Source organism: Mugil cephalus, chromosome 9, assembly GCF_022458985.1.
Source record: "Mugil cephalus isolate CIBA_MC_2020 chromosome 9, CIBA_Mcephalus_1.1, whole genome shotgun sequence".
NCBI classification, from domain to species: Eukaryota; Metazoa; Chordata; class Actinopteri; order Mugiliformes; family Mugilidae; genus Mugil; species Mugil cephalus.
The window spans coordinates 27647456-27667982 of record NC_061778.1 but is presented as its reverse complement, the minus strand read 5'-3'; the positions used below and the strand labels follow the sequence as shown (position 1 = coordinate 27667982).

The 20527-nt window shown below is 37.9% G+C and overlaps 1 protein-coding gene across 5 annotated transcripts in view; it reads right to left on the bottom strand.

Moving 5' to 3' along the window:
- nlrx1 (NLR family member X1) overlaps positions 1-19548 on the bottom strand; it is a 35313-nt gene extending 15765 nt beyond the window's left edge. Inside the window, exons 1-5 of one of the 5 annotated variants that reach the window (XM_047594579.1) lie at positions 19527-19548; positions 17637-17688; positions 15633-15745; positions 2905-3295; positions 1150-1381 (exon numbers count right to left, since the gene is read on the bottom strand). In XM_047594579.1, coding sequence (XP_047450535.1) covers positions 1150-1381; positions 2905-3295; positions 15633-15745; positions 17637-17653 — 753 coding nt within the window. In that variant the 5' untranslated portion in view covers positions 17654-17688; positions 19527-19548. Of the gene's footprint in view, positions 1-1149; positions 1382-2904; positions 3296-15632; positions 15746-17636; positions 17689-17971; positions 18370-18579; positions 18735-19526 lie in introns of those variants that run through there. The other 4 variants (XM_047594577.1, XM_047594578.1, XM_047594575.1 and 1 more) reach the window with 4 other exon arrangements.
- Positions 19549-20527: the final 979 nt, after the last annotated feature.

Sequence of the window (20527 nt, the reverse complement as noted above, 5' to 3'; positions counted from 1 at the left end):
TGGGAAACAAGAAACAACCCCCCCCCCCCCCCCAAAAAAAAAAAACAATCATAAACACAGGCATAACATAAAGGTAAAACATAATTCAAAAATATGTATTTGATTACTCTGGACAAAAACAAAGAAAAAATATAGAGAAACAAAGATTCTGTACTATAATGGTCCACACAGTACTTTCTGTTCATACAGACATTCCACCTTCACTCATTGTAATTGCTCACTCAAAAACTGTCATCTTGGTACCTGGTCAAATAAGTGCCTAGGACTGGGGTGAATGCAGACTTTAGCCACTATACAGAATTCATGATTAACATGGACAGGCACATCACTCCAATGGATGTTTCCAATAAAAGTTTCAAGAATACAAATACATGTTTTAGAGAGGATATGCAGTTCTCTACACCACAAATAGGACTTATTAACCTTGTTACTAGCCAGACAAGGGCAATGAACTGTACTGTTGCTGCTCATTTGTTAGTTCTTAACTCAGGCTAGCGAATCATTCGCCTATGGCACTCACAAAAGGGGCCCAGGTTAATTTTTAGTTTTCCTCTGTCATTTTGTGAGCCTTGAGCTATTGAGTTGTGTATATTGTGAGCATTGTAAGGAGGCATGTGGTATGAGTTTGAGGACTCATACCACATGCCTCCTTACACATTCCAAACCTGGGTGACATATATATATATATATATATACACACATATATACACATATATATGTATATATATATATATATACACACACACACACTAGGGTTATTGGTGGATACCATGGTATTTGGAAATGTCTTTTTAATTTAGAGACTCATTAGTCAGACCTTTCTTATATTACTTTCATTTATTCTGACACAACCACATGGTCTAATCCTTCCCCAATGTTTAAGCACCTTTCAGTTACTTTGACAACCCAATAAACCCATTTAATTTCATCTTCACCAGTGATTTCTTCAACTCCCTTGGTTGTCTTGTGTTCATCCTTAAATTCTTCTAGTGCCACCAAAGGGCAGTAATCCACTTCAGTAATCTGCTTTTTGCATCTTTAATTCAGCAAGATGTGCCATGTAATTGACATCTATTAGCATTACAGTCCATTACAGAGTCCAGATTTCAGATTTTCAAAACATTGTAGTGATGATGGATTGCCACCTACCTCTGGCAAGAGGTACTTTCTCAGCAGGTTCACTACCACCACAGATGGAGGAAATGCTTCATTTGGATCACTGCAAAGCTCTGTGGCTCCAATCCGGAAGTCTAGTTGCATCTTCTCCATTCCATTGAAGAGAAAGAGTACATCCTTGGCCTGGTTTCCCTCCCCACTCAGCAGGGGGTGTTTTCTCAAGTGAAGGTACTTCCTGCTCACTAGGTCCCTTAAGGAAGCCGTCCTGTGAAAAAGCGGATTTGTCACTATTGTGAAACAGCAGTTTGCTACAGATTTAGGCCACCAAAGTTAGTAATCTTAGCATCATAGTAAATAAATTCACTGAAATGTGACGTTGAACTCGTCCATCAAAAGTAACAAAGCCAAGCCACATCATTTGATTCCTTTATTATCCCATCTAAGCATCTTTCTATTAATTTTTGAATGTTCTGGTGCACACTGCCAAATATAATGCCTGACAATTTAAAAATCATTTTTTTCATATTGAATGTGCTGTAGCCCTACTCCAGCCTCCGTCCACTCCTCACCCCATTCTGAGTTGCAACATTCTCTTCTCCTCATATTGGGAGTTTCCTTTACTAAGCAATTGCCAAATGCTGTCACGTTTTTCTGTTGTGCACGTTATTAAATAAAATCAAAGGGAAGTCTAATTGAACTACATTTATTTTATTGCATCTCTGAAGAGTAGGTGCAAGTGACAGATGTGAGAAAATATGTAGGCAGCACTTAACTTCCAGAATAATAAAATTCAGACATGGTTTATTCAACAGACATCTCTTCAACGCAGATGAGTTCTCAGACAGTAGTGCAGCGATACACCCAAAGGCTCAAACCTGAATGAAGTTTCATCTTTCTTTAAAGTATTTTGAAGATTGGGTAATCAAACCTATAATTGTTGTCTGCCTTAAGCCTTACCCTAACTATTTTTTCTAACAAATAATATATTTTATAGCTCAGTATTGTAGACTGAAAGACATTTGTGGTCATTGATAACTACAGTTTTAACCTACATATAGGGTATACAGTATTTTCAGAAATATGTCTGATTTTGGCAACAAAAGCCATTATTGTCTTTAGTTCAGCTATTGTCAACATTATACATTGGATTTTTACCTTTGCCTTAGTCTGTGTTCAATACAAAACAATGTACATGCATTTGTCAAATTTATACTGCTGAACTCTTCAGTCCACAAGTTATCTCTCTGCTCTATTTTTTATCAGTTTTCTGTCTATTTTTAGTCCCTAAATGAGCCCTTCATAGCAGGTGGGATGCCTCCTGTCAATGTAACTGTCAGATGACATTGTTCAATATAAAACACAGCTCAGTCAACTATTAAATTCTTCTACCTTGGGCCTGTTAGTGTTCTCCACTTTACCAAGTTTATTGAGGGCAAGTTTCATTAAAATAACCAGTTAAATTAAATAAACTGAGAAATGTATTACTCTTGCTTTTTGGTAAATTTTGTTACCGTCACCTGGCCTGAGGTGACTTGAGACAGAGAACATTTTTAGAAACAGAAAAAGGTATTTTGTCATGATCTTTAATTTTGTAAGCATCTTCCCTGGTGTTTCTTTTTACAGTGGTCATTTAGGTACAGCAGGATTAAAATCAAGTTTCCTGTTTCAGTATACTATATTTCTATAGTTCTATCAAGAAGGAATAGTTCAAAAACTATCTTCAGTAAATTTTGCAGTTGGGTTAGACTATGCTGTTATGTGACAGTGGGCAGGAGAAAGTCACCTTACTTTGACAGTTGGCTGAGGTCCTCACACGAGAACGGAATTAGAAGTTTGCAGTGGACCAGAGTTTTCCCAGTGCACCAATCCAATACCAGCTTTCGAACCACTGTGCTTTTCCCCGTTCCCACAGCCCCGTACAGCAGCACATTCAGCCCCCGACTCTCACTCCAGCTTTCAGTGGGCTGAAACAGCTGCTCCACAGTCAAAGAGGGGCTGGAGGGGTTCTGGGTTTGGAATGGGGAGCTGAGCAGTCCTGCCCTTTCTTCAGCTGATCTCTCCAAGATCAGTGGACTGACATGCATGGTCTCTGGGCTGAAGTATCCCCCAAATTGTTTCTCCTCCTGAGGAAGGTGGCTGAACCACAGAAAAAGTTTTCTCTTGTGGATCTCTATGGGATCTACAATGAGAGGGAAAAGAGCTTTTAAGAGTTAATGTAGCCAACCTATTTACATATTCTAACATAATGATACATGAACAAATAAACTGGATCTGTAATATTCCAGTTTCTGACATTTTGAGCAGCTGTCAGAGTAACTATAGTGTGTCTGCCTATTTGATATAATTTAAGATACTCTGGTGCTGGTCAAAGCTAAACTACACTGTAAAAAAAAAAAAAAAAAACGTAAAAAAAAACGATAAATTCCTGGCAGCAGGGGCGCCATAAAATACTGTAAAATAACAGAAAAATACTTTCTCATAAAAATACAGTTATTTTCCATAATTAAAATACAGTTTCTACTTGTAATTTTAACAAGATTTTGCCGTATTTTCTGGTTGTTTTAACGTTTAATTAGAAACATTTTCACATTTTAAAACAATTAAATCACCTACAAATATGGTAAATAAATGTTGTATTACGAACAATAATGCTTAAATTGAAAGAAATGTGCTGTTATTAATCGGTTTTAATGACATTATTTTATGGGAAGAGATTGTATAATAATTTATGTTTGATGTAATACAACAGTATATGACACAAAATAATGTGATTATTCTTTCAAAACACGTCAAAAACTATTGCAAAACTAGATATTTGGTTAGATTGCAAGAATTTACTGTTAATTTTAGAAAACATCAAATGGATATTTAATTGTTTTACGTTGTTTTTAACGTTTAATTACAAACATTTTACACTTTAAAATAATGAAATTACCCATAAAGACGGCAAATTAACATTATAATATGAATAATTATGTTTAAAGTTACAGAAATGTGCTCTTATTAGTTGTTTTAATGGCATTATTTTATTTAGAAAGGCTGTAGGCTATATTAGATTAGATGTAATATAACAGTATACAACAATAATTTGATCTTTTCAAAACATGAGTACATGAGAGAAAATGAGACCAAGATGAACAAGAACAGCTACAATTTCCCATTCTCCGTATTTTTATTCAACTGTAGCAGGTAGCCATTATTACAGCAATATTCAAAAATCTATTCAATTAAAATGACTGGTTCTGAAACAAAACACAAACTAAATTCAACTGAACTGGTAATGAGAGAAAAAAGTAAAAAAAAGAAAATAAAAAATAGTTGAGTACCAATTTACATACAAGTCACCATACATCCACAACACTGATTAGAAACTTGGTGAAACGTCACTGGAAATTAATCCATACTCTATACCAGGGGTCGGCAACCCTCAACACTAAAAGAGCCATTTGGAAAGAAAACACTGGGAGCCACAAAACCCCTTCGACATCTAAAATGAAGATAACACTGCATATATCATTTTCACCTCTATTCTAGGCCCATAGTGTGTTGCATTTATGAAATGAAATAACTGCTACAGAGAAACCGAAATTGCATTTATGTAACATAACAGGGATTTATCCGTGGTTAGCTTACCTGGGGTCGAAAAGTTCAATAAATAGCGGGCTGGACCTGCCGGCGGGTGTCGCACATCGGCAGTTGTGGCGTATATTTTGTGCAACAAAAATTAAATACATTTTATTTTAATGTTAAAAGATCACCATCAATTCAAATTTCGAATTATATTTAAAAAACTAACGCACTAAAATAAAAATATATTTGAATTAAATACTCGAAAGCGACTAGTAAATGAGCTGCAATGCACTGTGGGAGTTCAGTGTTTTTTGGTTGATGTTACAACCATGAGTGTAGTGTGGCATTCAGTGTCATTCAGTTGTTGTGCAACTCTCGCTCGTTCACTGATGAGTGACTAGTTGATGCTATTCTGAGGCAGTTAGTGTGAAAAAGTGAACGGCTTTGATCAGCATCCTTGCTCCGCACCGCTCGCTGCAGAGAGCTGCAACAGAGGAACGAAAGACCCTGACCTATACAGTTGACGAGGTGTGGTGTCCATACTTGAACTACTTGTTGATCGTAGTGAAGTTGCAGTTTCTGAGCTGTCACCACCTGAAGAGAAGACAGAAAATATTAGGGGTTATTAAATAATAACAGCTAATAACAGTTTAAGAGGCAGGCCCAGGATAAAGGTGCAAGAAGATACAGCCTTTTCCAACACCACAGCAGTCACACGAGTCCCACTATAGATAACACCGTTGCTTTGGGACGGACAAGCTTGCAAGATCTCAACATAACACACTACAAAGAAAATACACACCAGGCTGACTATACATGGGAATTAAATGAACAACATATTGTTGTTGGGGGAACTATTGCTACTGCTGGATACAAAAGTCATTTTTTTCTGTACATTGTGATAAAGTATCCTGTGTTCATCCCATAATCCCATCCCATCATTAGTTGTGTGTCATTTGCTACCGAATCAGAATCTAGAGAAGATAGACCCAACTGATGATACTGATTTATAAGCACACTGTCAATTCACTGCTGCTGATTGTACTATATTACACTAAGTTACAGGTAGATTATGTTATTTTTCAGCCCAAAAGAGTGATTGTGTGCAACAGATGCATGTACTCACCAGAGAGGGGCATCTGGTCAGACTGTGTTACTGGACTTGTACTGGTACTGGCTCTGCTCAACTGTTGGTTGCTCTGGCTGCTTGGAGGACTGTCCAAGACATGTTGTTGGCCTTATTAAAGGACAGATAGTAGTAATATTTAAACACAGACATCACATAGCTCAATGTGGGTATATTATTACCTAACATAATTCTATCCTCAGTAGCCATTGATATATTTTAAACTGTTCCTTTCTCAATATAATGCAGTACACCACCACTAAGACCCGCTATGAAATCAGTGAAGAACAAGGTGTAGTGTATAGTCATCACCTTTTTCAAAACATCAACAAAAATGTAGAGAAGATTCTTTGAAGTATAATTCATAGTAGAACTGCTGTATTGGACTGCATTGATTAGTACAGGTGGACCTAATAAGTAGATTTTGACTATGCACATTTTTTTAATGTGAAAGTTTATTCTGTACAAACTGAAAAACATACTTGTCTTTTTGAGCAGTGACAGACGTTTCCTGGCTTCAACTGGTCTGAGGACAGAAAGGAGGTCACTCTCCTGCAGGTAGCTCAGGTCCAACTCCTAAACATTGCAGATGCTCCAGCAAAGGCTCAGGGTCTCTCAGTTTAGGCACTGATTTGATGAAAGACAGAAGCGGACTCTCTGCATCCATGACTAGGAGGACTAGAAGGGATGAAAAATACTGTTACTGTCAGATTTTAATCTTTCAAACTTCAGATGACTCTGAGTCAACAATGCTATGCTTAAGTGAAATTACTCTTGTCCCACAAAGCTTGTACACATGCAAATGGTAATAATCTAGTTTCTGCTCAGGCTTCCAACATTTCATGCCTGTTTCACTTCATACAATGCAAATGCTGGCACATAGGACACATCATGAGGTGTAACAATAAAGTATACATGCTGGTCCTGCATCACAAGCATGAGCTAAATCTGTCTGAATTCAAGTGCTTCACCTTGGTTTAAACACAGAAAGACCCTGTACTGAGTGCCACTGCTTCACTGTACAGTTCAGCATGGAAAGGAGTGGAGTTCTTAACCTCAAGTTTATGCCATGAAATCAACTCTCACCACTTATCTGCAGAAAGAAAGAAAAAAAAATGATGAATCATGAAATTTGCCAAAATCAAAATAAATGCTATTGGTTGTGAAAAAGTCGACCTAAAATGTGTTAGCAGATCTCCCCTCAATAAACTAGAAGATGATCATTAGCTTATCCTTTACATATTTTTCAGTATTGTTTTGAATTTCATGTTGACCACTGACTAGTGTTGCACCAAACTTAAAATTTGAAAAACCTTGAAAAAGGCAGAGTAGGTCGCTCCTCCTATATTTGTGAGAGGCAAGAGGAAGATGAAAATATTAGTTTTCAGTATCAGTATCATTTATAAGACATTTATTCTCTCTTCTTTGGAAGAAAATCTAATTAAAATGGCTTATTAGCGACACCTGCATGTGGAGGAGTAGGAGCAGTCTGCGCGGAAACACGTTCCATAAAATCCAGCTTCCTATCCTAGCCAGAAATCATGCCATTTCAAGACACGCAGTAAAAGGTATGGCCAAAAAAATTAGTGAAAATGTAGAAGAGGGTTAATAATCGATTATTGTTCATTGTGGCAGCTCTAAACAAATGTTGTTCCTCTTTTTCTCCGCCTGTGTTAGTCAGTTCACAAAAGTAAACGTAATGACTCACTGTTAAGTGCTAAGCTAACGTTAGCGTAAATAAAATAAAAAAGTGGTTGGTCTGGCTGACTGCTAACACTCATAGATATATATCTATGACTAACACTGGCAGACGCCACGTGAAGACGCCGCCGCCAGCCATACTTTTGTCATGTAGTTAGCTAACATTTCAATTGACGACATGCTAGCGGATTGGTTTTGTCGACTGAGTAAAGTCAGAGGCATGGTGGTAAATAAAGCTAATACTACTAAGCTTCAGTTTGATACTTGCCTTCTGCCTTCGTCCTTCCTCCAGACTCGACATTAGCTGCTGTTTGCTCCAAGTTTCTGTGACTAAACGGGAACAGCCCCGTGGTGGTTGTTGACCTTGTTAAGCGTAACATCAAAGACGGATGTTCAGTGTCCCAACAGCCAATGGCATGTCTTCTTCTTCTTCTTCTCCAACCGTTTCTGTCGACCAATCCAAACGGGACCAGCGCTTTTCAAAGCACGCACTCCAATGACATGTCGCGTTCACGTTTTTGTCTTTTGTGTTTGTACAGGGAGACGTTGCAGCAGTAAAATGTCTCCTGATTACACGTGTTTTGTTCAGACATGCTGTGAAATAATTCAAGACTTGTGATTTACATTGGATTGTATATATTGTATACACACAATAGCCTACAGTGTTAAATAGTTATTTTACTATTAATTTCTCAGTAATTTTAAATGATTTTTTTAAGTTTTAAGTTTTGTTGAATTTTACAGTTTATTCCATTAAATAACAGACAAACATTTGTAAAATTACGATACATTTGTGAACATATTTTAACAATAAATATCTGTATTTCTAATGGGTTTTTTTGTAAAAGAACAGAAATATCATGTTTTCATGTGTATTTCCACAGTTACAGCAATTTCATGTTATTTTAAAATTAACATGTAAAATTGCAGTCTTTTTCGTTGTTGTTTCTGTATTTTTAAAATACAGAAATAATCTGTAAAAATAATCAGTAAAATTCCGTTATATTACAATTATTTTTATTTATTTATTTTTTTTCTACAGTGTATGTCCTCTTTCTGCCGGAAGTACTGCAACTTTTGCATGCATGGTCAAATGAAGTACAATTCCGTTTGCGTTCCTTATGTAAGTCAGATTGTCTGTGATTTTGGGGGTAATTATTGCGCATGGCATGGGTAACATCGGTGATATCACTATTACTGCTAAAGTTATATACAGGTTTTAAAGCATCGTATGCTTCCATCTGATGTCTTTTTCATCCGATTTGGTCTTGAAATAATTGAAATACCCAAGACTATTCTAAATCACACCTTACACATATATATCATATACCTACATTCATATATATATGAAACATAGCTCCACAGTAAAAAAAAAAACACCAAGGAGTTGGGCATAAGAAAGGAAAAATGCTTACGAGTGCTAACAAGTATGAATCAGAGTTCCCACTGTTCCCACTTTTTTCACACATTTCCGACATCAAATTCAAAATGATCACATTTTTCAAAAAAAGTATACAATTTCTCACTTTCAACATTTTACCTGTTGACCTTGTACCACTAAAGAGATGGTAAATCGAAGGAGGGTAGCTCCATCGTATAATTCACAGTTGCATAGTTCAAAGCAGACAGTTCGATAGCTGGAAAGAATTTGGCATTCCACTAGTTCTGAAGAAGCTCACATAGCCTGGAAAGATAGTTTAACAACTTGTAAAAAAAACTCTCCGTAAGATTAGAACAGCGTATTATTCTTCATTAATAGAAGAAAACAAGAACAACCCCAGATTTCTTTTCAGCACTGTAGCCAGGCTGACAAAGAGTCGCAGCTCTGTTGAGCCATCTATTCCTTCAGACCTCAGAAGTAATGATTTCATGAGCTTCTTCACTGATAAAATTGTTCTCCATAAACTACATCTGTCCCAGTCATCATGGCCTCCTCCAGTTGTCCACTCCTACCTAGATGAACAATTCACCAACCTGCCCATAATTCCTGTTATACTCACAAACTGTCACAGATCATCAGCTATGTGTTATATTACTAGACCCTACATGTTTCCTTCCGCTTGATGTATGTATCTATGGCAGAAGTTTGTTTATCTTGTTTCTCCTGCTCTTCTTTTCTCTCTATCTTCTCTGTTTCTAACCGGCTGGCCTTCGGCAGATGGGTCCCTCCATATGAGCTGGGTTCTGCTCAAGGTTTCTTCCTGTTAAAAGGGAGTTTTTCCTTGCCACCGTCGCCCTCAGGCTTGCTCTGGAGGTTGCAGGCTGGTTTTTGTGAAGCGTCTTGAGATGATTTGTATTGTTATTGGCGCTATATAAATAAAACTGAATTGAATTGAATTAACCAAGGCCGTAAACCCAGGGAAACACTAAATATTTAATAATAATCATAAATTCGATTTGTGGGTGCCTTTCAAAGCAATCAAGTCCACCTTACATAAAACTGCAACACATAAAACATAAGAATAAGATGGTTCCGGTGATGGCAGCTTGCTGAGAGGACGTGCTGCTTCGGCTCCGCTATCTTTCTGTAAAACTCTGGACAATACTCGGTATATGAGACACTGAAGGACGTCTTGGGACAGCTGTGATGCCTCTTACTAAAAGAAACTCAAAACCCGCCAGCCAGCCACTGGTACAGTCGAATTATCCAACTTCACTTCTATGCTAAGCCCTGAAGCTAGCCAAGACGCTAACGAGGATAATACAAGCGAGGCAATGGAGGAAAATAACAAGCCGACAGAGAAGAGAATAACGGTGGAAATGGGCTCAGACGCAATACTCGCTGCAATTGCAAACTTAAAATCTGATTTTTCCTCCAAACTAGATGGCATTTTGTTAATGACTGTACTGAACGGGTCGGTGAGGCGGAAAACCGGATATCTGCAGCAGAAGCATCGCCAGTCTGCAAGCCAGTGTTCAGGCTCGTGCGGAGGGAGAGGACGCGTGCGCCTTCTTGGAGAACTGGCCGCCGGAGGCTCTGAACTTGGCACCGTTATGCACCGCTCTGATAGTGGAGAGAGTACATCACATACTGCTCCACCAAGGACTCTTATCATGAAGTTCTTAAATTACAAGGACAAAACGGCCGTGATAAAAGCTGCCAGGGCAAAGAAACAGATGTTATTCTAGAACCACCAGGTGAAACTGTACAAAGACCTCGCAACCGGCGTACACAAAAAAAAGAGGAAGAGTTTGATGCTGTGAGATAGCAGCTCCGAGCCATGGGGATCCGATACGGCATGATTCCTCCCGCACGGCTGCTGGTGACACACAACGGACAGTCTAATATCTTTAACCAGAACTTTGTTAGGGATTTGAGAGCAGAAAGTGGACCTGGGTAAGAACAAAGTTAAAGGGGGTATATTGTTCAGTGTTTATTATTATGGATGTAGTTTTTAACATCCAGGTGCTTTTTGTTTCTCTGTCTTTAAATTATCTGAATGTACTGAGAAGCCAAAACAATGTTGTACGTTATGTCTGGTGGATTAAGAATTAAAATATCTTCTTGGAACTGCAGGGGACTACAAAAACTGAAAAAGGTAAAACAGGTAATGACTAGGGTGAAATCTGTACACTCTGATATCATGCTACTTCAGGAAACGCACCTGTTATCTAGTCAAGAGGCGAAGATTAGGAGGAGGTGGCAGGGCAATATATATTCAGCACCCTTTACTTGCCAGACAAGAGGAGTTATGATTTTGATGCATAAATCCATACCATTTCATGTGACAAGGGTTATTAAAGACTGGGAGATACATTATTCCAGAGGGCAAACTTATTACGGAAAAAATAAACCTGATAAATTTATATGCTCCTAACATTGATGATCCGAAGTTTTTTCATAATCTCTTTCTTACAATTTCATCTCTGGCTGGTAACTGTATTATAGCAGGGGATTTTAACTGCACATTGAACACAGAATTGGATAGAAGCTCAGGTACTGATAACTCATACCACAAGTAGACAAACTATTCAACACTTTATGGAGGAACTTAATCTGACAGATATTTGGAGGGATATGAACCCCAGAGGTCTAACATACTCCTGTTACTCAAATACACATAAATCTTACTTGTGTATCGATTACTTTTTGGTTTCTGCTAATTTGAGACACAAAATAAAGGACTGTCACTATAATAGCATCTTAATATCTGACCATGCACCAAATACATTAATATATGAAGATTTAAGACTAAGAGATCACCCTAGGTGGAGATTTAAACAAAAATGTCTCCTAGATTTAGAATTTATATCCTTCTCAGATAACCAAATGAATATCTTTTTTGAAACCAATAAAGATGAAACACCACCCTCTTTAAGGTGGGAAACCGTTAAGGCCTACATAAGAGGCGAGATAATTAGTTTTACTAGCTATAAGGCAAATCAAACTTATCAGAAAACAAAAAAGTTGGAAACAGATTGAATTGCTTGAGGGGGAATACTGTCAAACATTATGTCCAATCATTCATCAAAAACGTCCGCTACTAAGAACACAGTATAACGAACCTTCTGCCTCTAAAGCAGCATCACATCTTTTGTGTCTTAAGCAGGCATTTTATGACTGGGGGAAAAGCCCAGGAAACTGTTAGCCTGGCACCTCAAACAATTACAAAATGAGAAAAACAATACCTTAGTTGAAAATAGTGATGGACAGATTATTGTGGACCCTCTTTAAGGTCTTCTTTGAGAAGTTATACAGCTCAGACATAACACATATGGGACAAGAACAAAATCCTTCTTAGATAAACCTCCGAATACCTAAAATTTCAGGATTAACAAGTGCAGATCTTGGGGCAGCTATAACAAAGGAAGAAATATCTACAGCGATAGATCATTTGAAAACAGGCAAAACCCCAGGCCTAGATGGACTGCCGACAGAACTTTATAAAAAATTTATTTATAGATAAATTGCTGTCCCCTCTTTTACCTACCGTATGATCGAGGAGGCCTCAAGTGCCCCAATCCACTTTGGTACTATTGGGCAGCTCAACTGAGGACTATCTACCAGATAAGTCCCTCCCACCTTGGATAAATATTGAAAACTGCTAAGTCCCTCTCCCTCTTCCTCAGTACATATACTCAGCAAAAGTTGAAATGTTGAAAAAAAAAAAAAAAAAGACAAAAAATCCTACTCAGAAATATGATTACAATTTGGTCCTCTCTATCATGCCAGCCCGATTTGGGGAAACCAGTTTTTCCCTCCAGGCAGATCCGACCCTGGTTTTAGGAAGTGGCTGAAAAAGGTATAAAGACGAAGGTGGATCTCATCAAATAAGATGGTGGAATTTTGATGTCATCTGAAGAGTTGATTACCAGGTATGATATTCCAAATAAACATCAATTTAAATATCCACAGGTAAGAAACTTTATTAAATCATCTCAAAACCTGTGTTTGTTGATTCCACCGTTTTCCACTTTGGAATCGGAAATGAAAACAGATTGCTTTGGAAAGGGAGTTATCTCCAAACTATATAACATGTTAGCGGAGGGACCCTCTTAGTCTTCTTTAAGGAAACTTGATGCCTGGCAGGAAGATTTACAGGAGGATTTGCCCTCTGAGGACTGGGAAAAAGCGTGTGCTGAAGCACAAACACAAACTACCAATGCTCGTCTCAAAGTACCCCAATTGGCACATATGTGACACAAGAAAAGCTTAGCAAGTATAACGATACTATCCCAAACCTGTGTATCAGGTGTGGAGAGGAGAAGGGGACGTTCTTCCACTGTGTCTGGGAATGCAGTAAAGTCCAACAGTTTTGGCGGGAGATTAAACAAACTTTAGAGATTAGGTATAAAATTAGTTCTTGACCCTAAACGTTTTATTCTAGGTTTATATCCTGATAGACGTCACATGTCTAGAAAAATAATTACTGCCCTGGATTTATGTTTACTGCTTGCAAAAAGAGCCATAGCACTCTCATGGAGGAGTACCAGTAAACCAAAACTCAGCAAATAGATTAAGATAACCTACATTATAAAAGGAAAACTTCCACTATTTCAAAACATTTGGGGTCCTTTTATGGAATATATGGAGAGTGTGGATTTAAACAATGTGGGGAATGAAGCTGATGAGGCGTAGTTGTCAGTAGTCCTTTGTAGTGATCTAAAATAATTTATTTTCTTTTGATATTTGATTTCTTTACATCATCATCATCATACATTTCTTTTTCTGTACATCTAAATTTGTATTTTTTGATCCATGCACAATAGTGAATAACCTGAGCTAACTCTTGATAAGGTAGAGAAACCTTTATTGTTCTGGTTGTTGGTGTTGTTGCTGTTGTTTTTGTTGTTTTGTTTGTTTTTATACTTACACTTTCACCTAAGTGTTGCTCTGTGTTATCGCACAAATACCTGACTTGGAAGGAAGGACAATTTGAATGCTGGACAATAATTTAGTTGCCCCTGACGTCTTCTTTGATGTGAGAGCACTCTTATTTCTGTATATTTATGTAATTTGTAAACATTTTGAAAACTCAATAAAGATAATGTTGGGGAAAAAAACATGAGAATAAAACATACAATGCAATATAGTAAAAGCAGATTTAAAAGTATATAGAAATGCAATAAGAGGGAAATGGATTAAATGGAGTAAGCTATATTAAAAAAAGATGAGTTTTGAGTCTGGATTTGAAACTTGCCAGAGAGTTTTCAGGTGGGAGAATATTCTCAAGACTTGCAGCAAACTGACTGCGTTCTTTGCCAGCAAGATTTACAGACCCCCGTCTGACCATCCACAGTCAGCCCCGTGCCGCTGGAGAAGATACGCACTACCAGAGTGTGTGAAAATGGAAAATGCTTTTTTTCCCCTTTTTTTTTTTTTTTTTTTTTAAACGGTTACCAGACAAAGATCTCTTTACTTAATCACTACTTACTTTACTTCATATAGCAACAGCCCTAACTTTCACTGTACAGCAGGTGTTGCTAGTGTAGTATAATTGTAAAGCCTATGATGTGCTAAGAAGCAGATAAATGAAAAAACACAATCAGAATGACATCGATGTTTGATTATAAGGTTATATTTATTACAATGATATGTCTGATTATACTGTCATTAGTTTGACTATAATATGATGTTTGATATGATGGGCCTAAACCAGGCATATGCTACTGGAACACAAAAGGAGAGCACTGAAATCAAAAGTATATCTACTGTACACCTCACAAGGACATGTGTGTAAGGGCACAAAATATGTAGAAGATAGTTGCACTTATTGCACTTGGTAAAATTTGGTAAAATTATTTTTTAAAAATAATCTTAGAAGTGGGTTAGAAAATAAGGGTGGAAAAAGGGCAGGGATAACTTAACAAAATTGAACACCTAGGGGAATTGTGAAGCTATTAGTGTAAGTTAGGATGAACCTTAAAAAAATAAATAAAAGGTAAGGTCTAATGGTGTAATTGGTTAATATGAAGGGGTGGTATAAGGGTGTGGCCCAAATGTAGGGGATGGATGAAGGTATAAGAGATGAGAACAAGGACCCTCACACTTCAGAGTAGGATTGTGGTGAACCTCCGTGCACTATAAGACTGCTCTCCTTTACTGGCGGCAATAAATATCACTATGATGCTGAATGCGGACTCGTGACAAGTTGTTCGAGACACCAAAGAGAAGACTCCACCAGGCTGATTCAACAACTGCCAGGGGTCTCACAAAGGTCTCCCATTTGACCCAACAGTAGCTGACGTATATTATTTTTTTGTAATTCTTACTACCTCATTCTTATTCTATTTTTAAAATTATTTTATTTTATTTTATTTTGACTCTTATTATTATGGCTATGTCTGGTTGATATGTGTTCTTTGTTATCTTGGGACGCTTGGACAAAACAGGTTCCCTGTGGGGATCAATAAAGTGATCTTGAATCTTGAATCTCCATTGGACAGTTGGGCGGTGGTACAGTAAGTTGAGTGACTGAGGAGGACCTGAGAGTATGGGAGGGTGTGTAGTAGTTCAGACAGATATGATGGAGCTTGGTTGTAAAAGGCCTTGAGAGAATGTCTATCTCTGCTCCAGCTACTACAACTGCTACTACCTGAACACTGTATCTGTATTTAAGACTGCAGTATTCCGTCACACCTGTCTAAGGGCAATAAACATTGAAAATGAGTTGTGCACCTGGTTCTGAAGTGGTAGAACAGAAAGTCCTACAATGGAAGCCAGTGGCAGGGAGGGGAGAAACCTCCACCCACCTCTTCCATCTCCATACTGCAGGCAGATGTCTCAGGCGTCTTGAAAAGACAGCAAAGAAATGAATAAATCACACGGTTTCAGTTAATATTGTTTGCAGTTTTCACAAAATGCACATTGAACACGCACAGAGACCAGATGAAAAGTTACTTCCGCAGTCACACAAAATGTGGTCTATTCAAATATGGTGTTTATATTGCAGGCAGACGTGATTTGTAGAGATGTCCTGATCATGTTTTTTTTGCAGCCTGAGTATCAGACAATCTTAGTCCTAGCACAAGTGGGAACTTCTGGGTTACTTTCAAAAATAGCGACTGATAGTAGGGTCAGGGTCAGAGCTGAATCTGTAGCCATAAAAGAATTTGCTTTAACATACTATTATACATATCATTTTACATGTTATTAACATGTATACTGACATAGGCCTATATGACCAAAAATAGGTCAGCCTCCACTGAACAAGTCTTTTAAAATATCGTGCCTTTGTAATTAATCTAAACAAGAATTAACAAATAAAATGATAGAATATCAGTGTTCCTGTCTCTTTTTTTACCATTAGTAAAATGTTTCCACGGTTGGAGTTATTATATGTAATAATAATTATATGTAAATGTAAATATATGTAAATGATTTGATTACACTTTTTATTTTATTGATAATATTTATTTTTATACTAATCTAATCTTATTTTATCTTTCTAGTAGTTTTTAAGAGTGTAATTTATGTGCAACAAAGCTACTGTGACCAAGCAATTTCCCTGGTGGATCATTAAAGTCTTTTTAAGTTTAATCTGACTTTTGTCCAGGTCTATTGTAAGTCAGGGCAGAGATCAATAAATAATAACCTAACATGTGTGCCCAGTTCATGACACATGCACATAAAACAAACCTGTCTGTGCTTCTGAAACAGTGACAATGATCCATTAAAGACAGCCACTGATAAATATTTTGAACCCTAAATGATGTCCGTATTTATTTGCATACAGAGCACACTGTATCTGGAGGTTGGTTGGAACAGGCTGTTAGTGTCAAGTGTGAACATAGGTACAAAAAGCTGAGGCACTTGCAATTGGATTGCCCAGGATGGATGTTAATGCAAGGTCTGAACAGGGCCTCAGACTTCTCTCTTTCATGCTGGTCCCCCACATCTCCTCACTGTCTCCTGCATCTCTCCCTTCCTGCCCCTGCAATGAGCCCATATGTCCAAACCATGGCTCACTGCACAGGGTCATGTCCTGTCTGATGTGCTGGTGAGTACGATAGGAGCCCCACAGGACACTGTGCTTTTTTCATTCCTGTTCACCTTATACACTTTGAGTGTCATGTGACTTCCAGAAGTTTCTGATCAGGACATCCACAGTATTATGTAAAATAAGGTTATCAAACTCTGTTCCTCACAGCAACATGTAAATACCAAGTTGTATATCCACTACCACACCTAACATTAAGCCTAGGTGTAGGCTACCTACACACCTAACCCTGATGTTAGGTGTGGCCAGCAGTTTAGGCTGCTAGACCAGTGATCAAACCGAAAAACAATGTCACAATGTCTCTTTATAATGCAATAGTAAGTGACATGCCCTAGCAGTTATTTTAATGACCTCTAACCTATTGGGACACATAATCATCTGATAGATAGATAGATAGATAGATAGATAGATAGATAGATAGATAGATAGATAGATAGAAGGACTGTTCAACATCTTCAATGTTAATATAGTTAACTTGATGTTTATACTATGCAGTGTTCTTTTCAAAATGTATTACGATTTTAAATACTTGCTTTTTGCAACAGCAAAGAGTTACTGTAATTTCATTTCACTGCTTCTGACCCTGTGCATTATGAAAATTACAAGAAGAAAACTCAGGCCACACATTCAGAAAGACGTTGACACAACAGAGGTTCAGAGACCAACAGCAGTTTGTTACTAACCTGTACAAAAAGCTCATCGTTCTGGCCTGCCGTTATTGTATCACAGAGAATTCTGTAAACCGTTAGAGAACAAAGTGAGACAACTGGTGCAAATAGGAAGTGAAAGTAAAATGATAGTATTTTCACCAGCGTGTTTCCGTTAACATGAGAGAGAGGTCGGCAGGTTTTACTAATCCTCATGCAACAGTCAGTTTACGGGTAAGGACAGGTTGCTAACAACACGACGAACGTAGTAGTGGATTAGTGCTTGCCCCCTAACTTTACACAGCCAGCCAATTCGACAGTATGAACTGGCAAGGATTAACGTAAACTATAATGTCATGGGAAAAACCCACTCGCTCATCCACGCCCTCGTCTGTCGGTCGCGGCTTCCGGATACCAAAACGGACTCATTTGTTTCTATTTGCTGCAAAATCCCCTCACTGGTATTCTCGGTACCCCCATTCGCTGAATAAATTGTACCTGTCCAAATGACCAATGTCAAATTCTGCTCCCCTCCTTCTTTCCTCTTCCTTTAAGATTTTGGCAGTGCCGACGCCACTGCGCATGTCACTGCCCTCGACAGGATAAAATTATTTCGTAATTTTTGTATCCTGCGTCAAGCTGAATTAGTAAAATCAATCCAAAATGGGATGGGGTTCTCGTTGCTGTTAAACAACACAGAAATAGAAAAGACGTCCAAGTAGATAATTTGAAAGAGGCTGAACAAGGGGGGAAAATGTGTGCGTGTCCCCACTGAAAGAAGTGTACATGGATATTCATTTTGGACAGGCCAGACCAATCATTACTTCCCTCTTCATCACCGGGACGTGTAGTGTTTCTAGGGGAGGTGCATGGAATTGTGCCAAATACTGCAGTCTGAAGACACGACTGAATAGCAATAGCGGCGAGGCTGTCCAGGGTCTAATAAACTACGTGATGTTTGTGAGTTTACAGCACATACCGTATAAAGATATATAAAGTCAATGGTTCACAGGCAGAATATGGCTACGTGCAGATGCAAATAGACGGTGGTCACGGACATACTTCTGCTGATGGTGTTAGCCCTTAGATCTTTAGCCCAGCCATGGTCGGTCACCAGTCCGATGAGTTGAAAATCGAAATGTCGATCAACCCACCTGACTAGGTCTCGGTAGTCTCTAGGTAGTGCGCACGTTTACGCCACAACACACCACAAAAAACGCTGATAAAATTTTCTTTCTAGCAGAGCCGTGCGGCATTAGTATATTTTCTACCTCATTAGTGAAAAATGTAACAATAAATTAAGACAGTACTTAGTAAACAGCTTTCACCCAAACATAGTTAAAAGTTACGATAAATCTAAAAGATCGATCTAGTTAAACAAAATATCTAAAATTCTGAATCCCTTACAAATGCAAAGAAAACAAAGAAAACCAGAAAAACATCTACCTCTCTAGTGAATTAATTAATAAAAGGTTTAAATTAGCTGTAGAGAATTGCTACATTTGGAAAACGAGTGTAGAAACGACAAAGCACCTGTGTTTTTTTTGGATGTGAACTTGTTCAAAATCTGAAAATCTGTCTGTATGGTTATACATGGCCATATCGAAATATTGGTGTAATCCTGAAGAATAGAAAATCCGAATTCATAGTTAATAATCTGATAATCTTTACAAAATATTTGATACACGAGTGTTGTTATGCCAAATCACCCTCTCGTATTTGTTGTTTTTATTTTTAATGTAATTATTGTTTTGTTTTTTTGACTTTTTTTGACTAAGCTAACGTTAGCTCTAACCAGAAAAACTTCAAGAGACACTTTAATTGTTTGATGCATTGCATTTGTAAATAGCACAAATAACAGTTTAGAGACCATATCACACTCACTGGATGAAAATTAAAAGACAACTTTTCATGCCTTTATCTTACCCCGCTCTCCTAAGACGATCTTCTTCTTCGATTTTCAATAGCTGTTTGCAACCAGCTTGATCTTTACACGAAGAAGAAACTTACGCTTTGGGGATCCTGCATGGTGTTTAGGTATGGCGGTGCCCTTGTCGGCCATCTTGCCTGCAGTCGGGTGCGTCTCAATCAGTGACTATATATAGCTCAAGATCGGCTCGGTCCAAGAGTACCCAACTGCCAAAAAGGGCGCCTCTGTAGGTACCAGACATAGATATATATGAGATTATACAGTACAGTACATACAGTCAGTGATTCTGAATCTCGTCACATTTGGGGATAGATCGATTACTTTATTCATCCCCGAAGGGAATTAAGGTAAAAAATACAACCCCTCCCCCGTAAGATAATCACCTAAGTGTTTATTTTGTGTTGCTAGCATTCATCGGCTGGAAAGTGGGCGAAAGGGCTACTGCTAGTCAGGCAGACACATAATGTCGTTGCCGAACGATGATCGGCGACGTTAAATAAAAAAATAAATAAAAAGAAGCCGTCTACTTGACTTTCCAGCCAATCAATAGCAACAGAAAATAAACACTGCTTACGTGGGAGTTTGTATTTAACGCTGGTGGTTTGTTTTCATCCAAATGGGGGCGTGGCCTATTTGTTACTCTCTTCTATCCACCAAGATGCCAACCTATCACTCTTGGCAAACCACACTCTCCCACAGCCCATTCTATATGCACATTGACCTACAGTGACACTCATAAAAAACTAAGCCCTACTCCTAACAAGGTACTTTTAGTCTAACACAGTCAAATACATGTAGGTAAACAGACAAGATTCCAGTATTATTTCACTTTTGAGCATATTTTAACAGCAGATGCCTTGTTTGTCTTTTTTTTTTAAAAAAACAAACAAAAAAAACATGTACAGTTTGATGCAATCTTAGTCAAGATCATTCCATACCTGCAGACCTTTACAAACTATACTGTTGCTGGTACATCTGAGTTTTTGTTTTTGATATG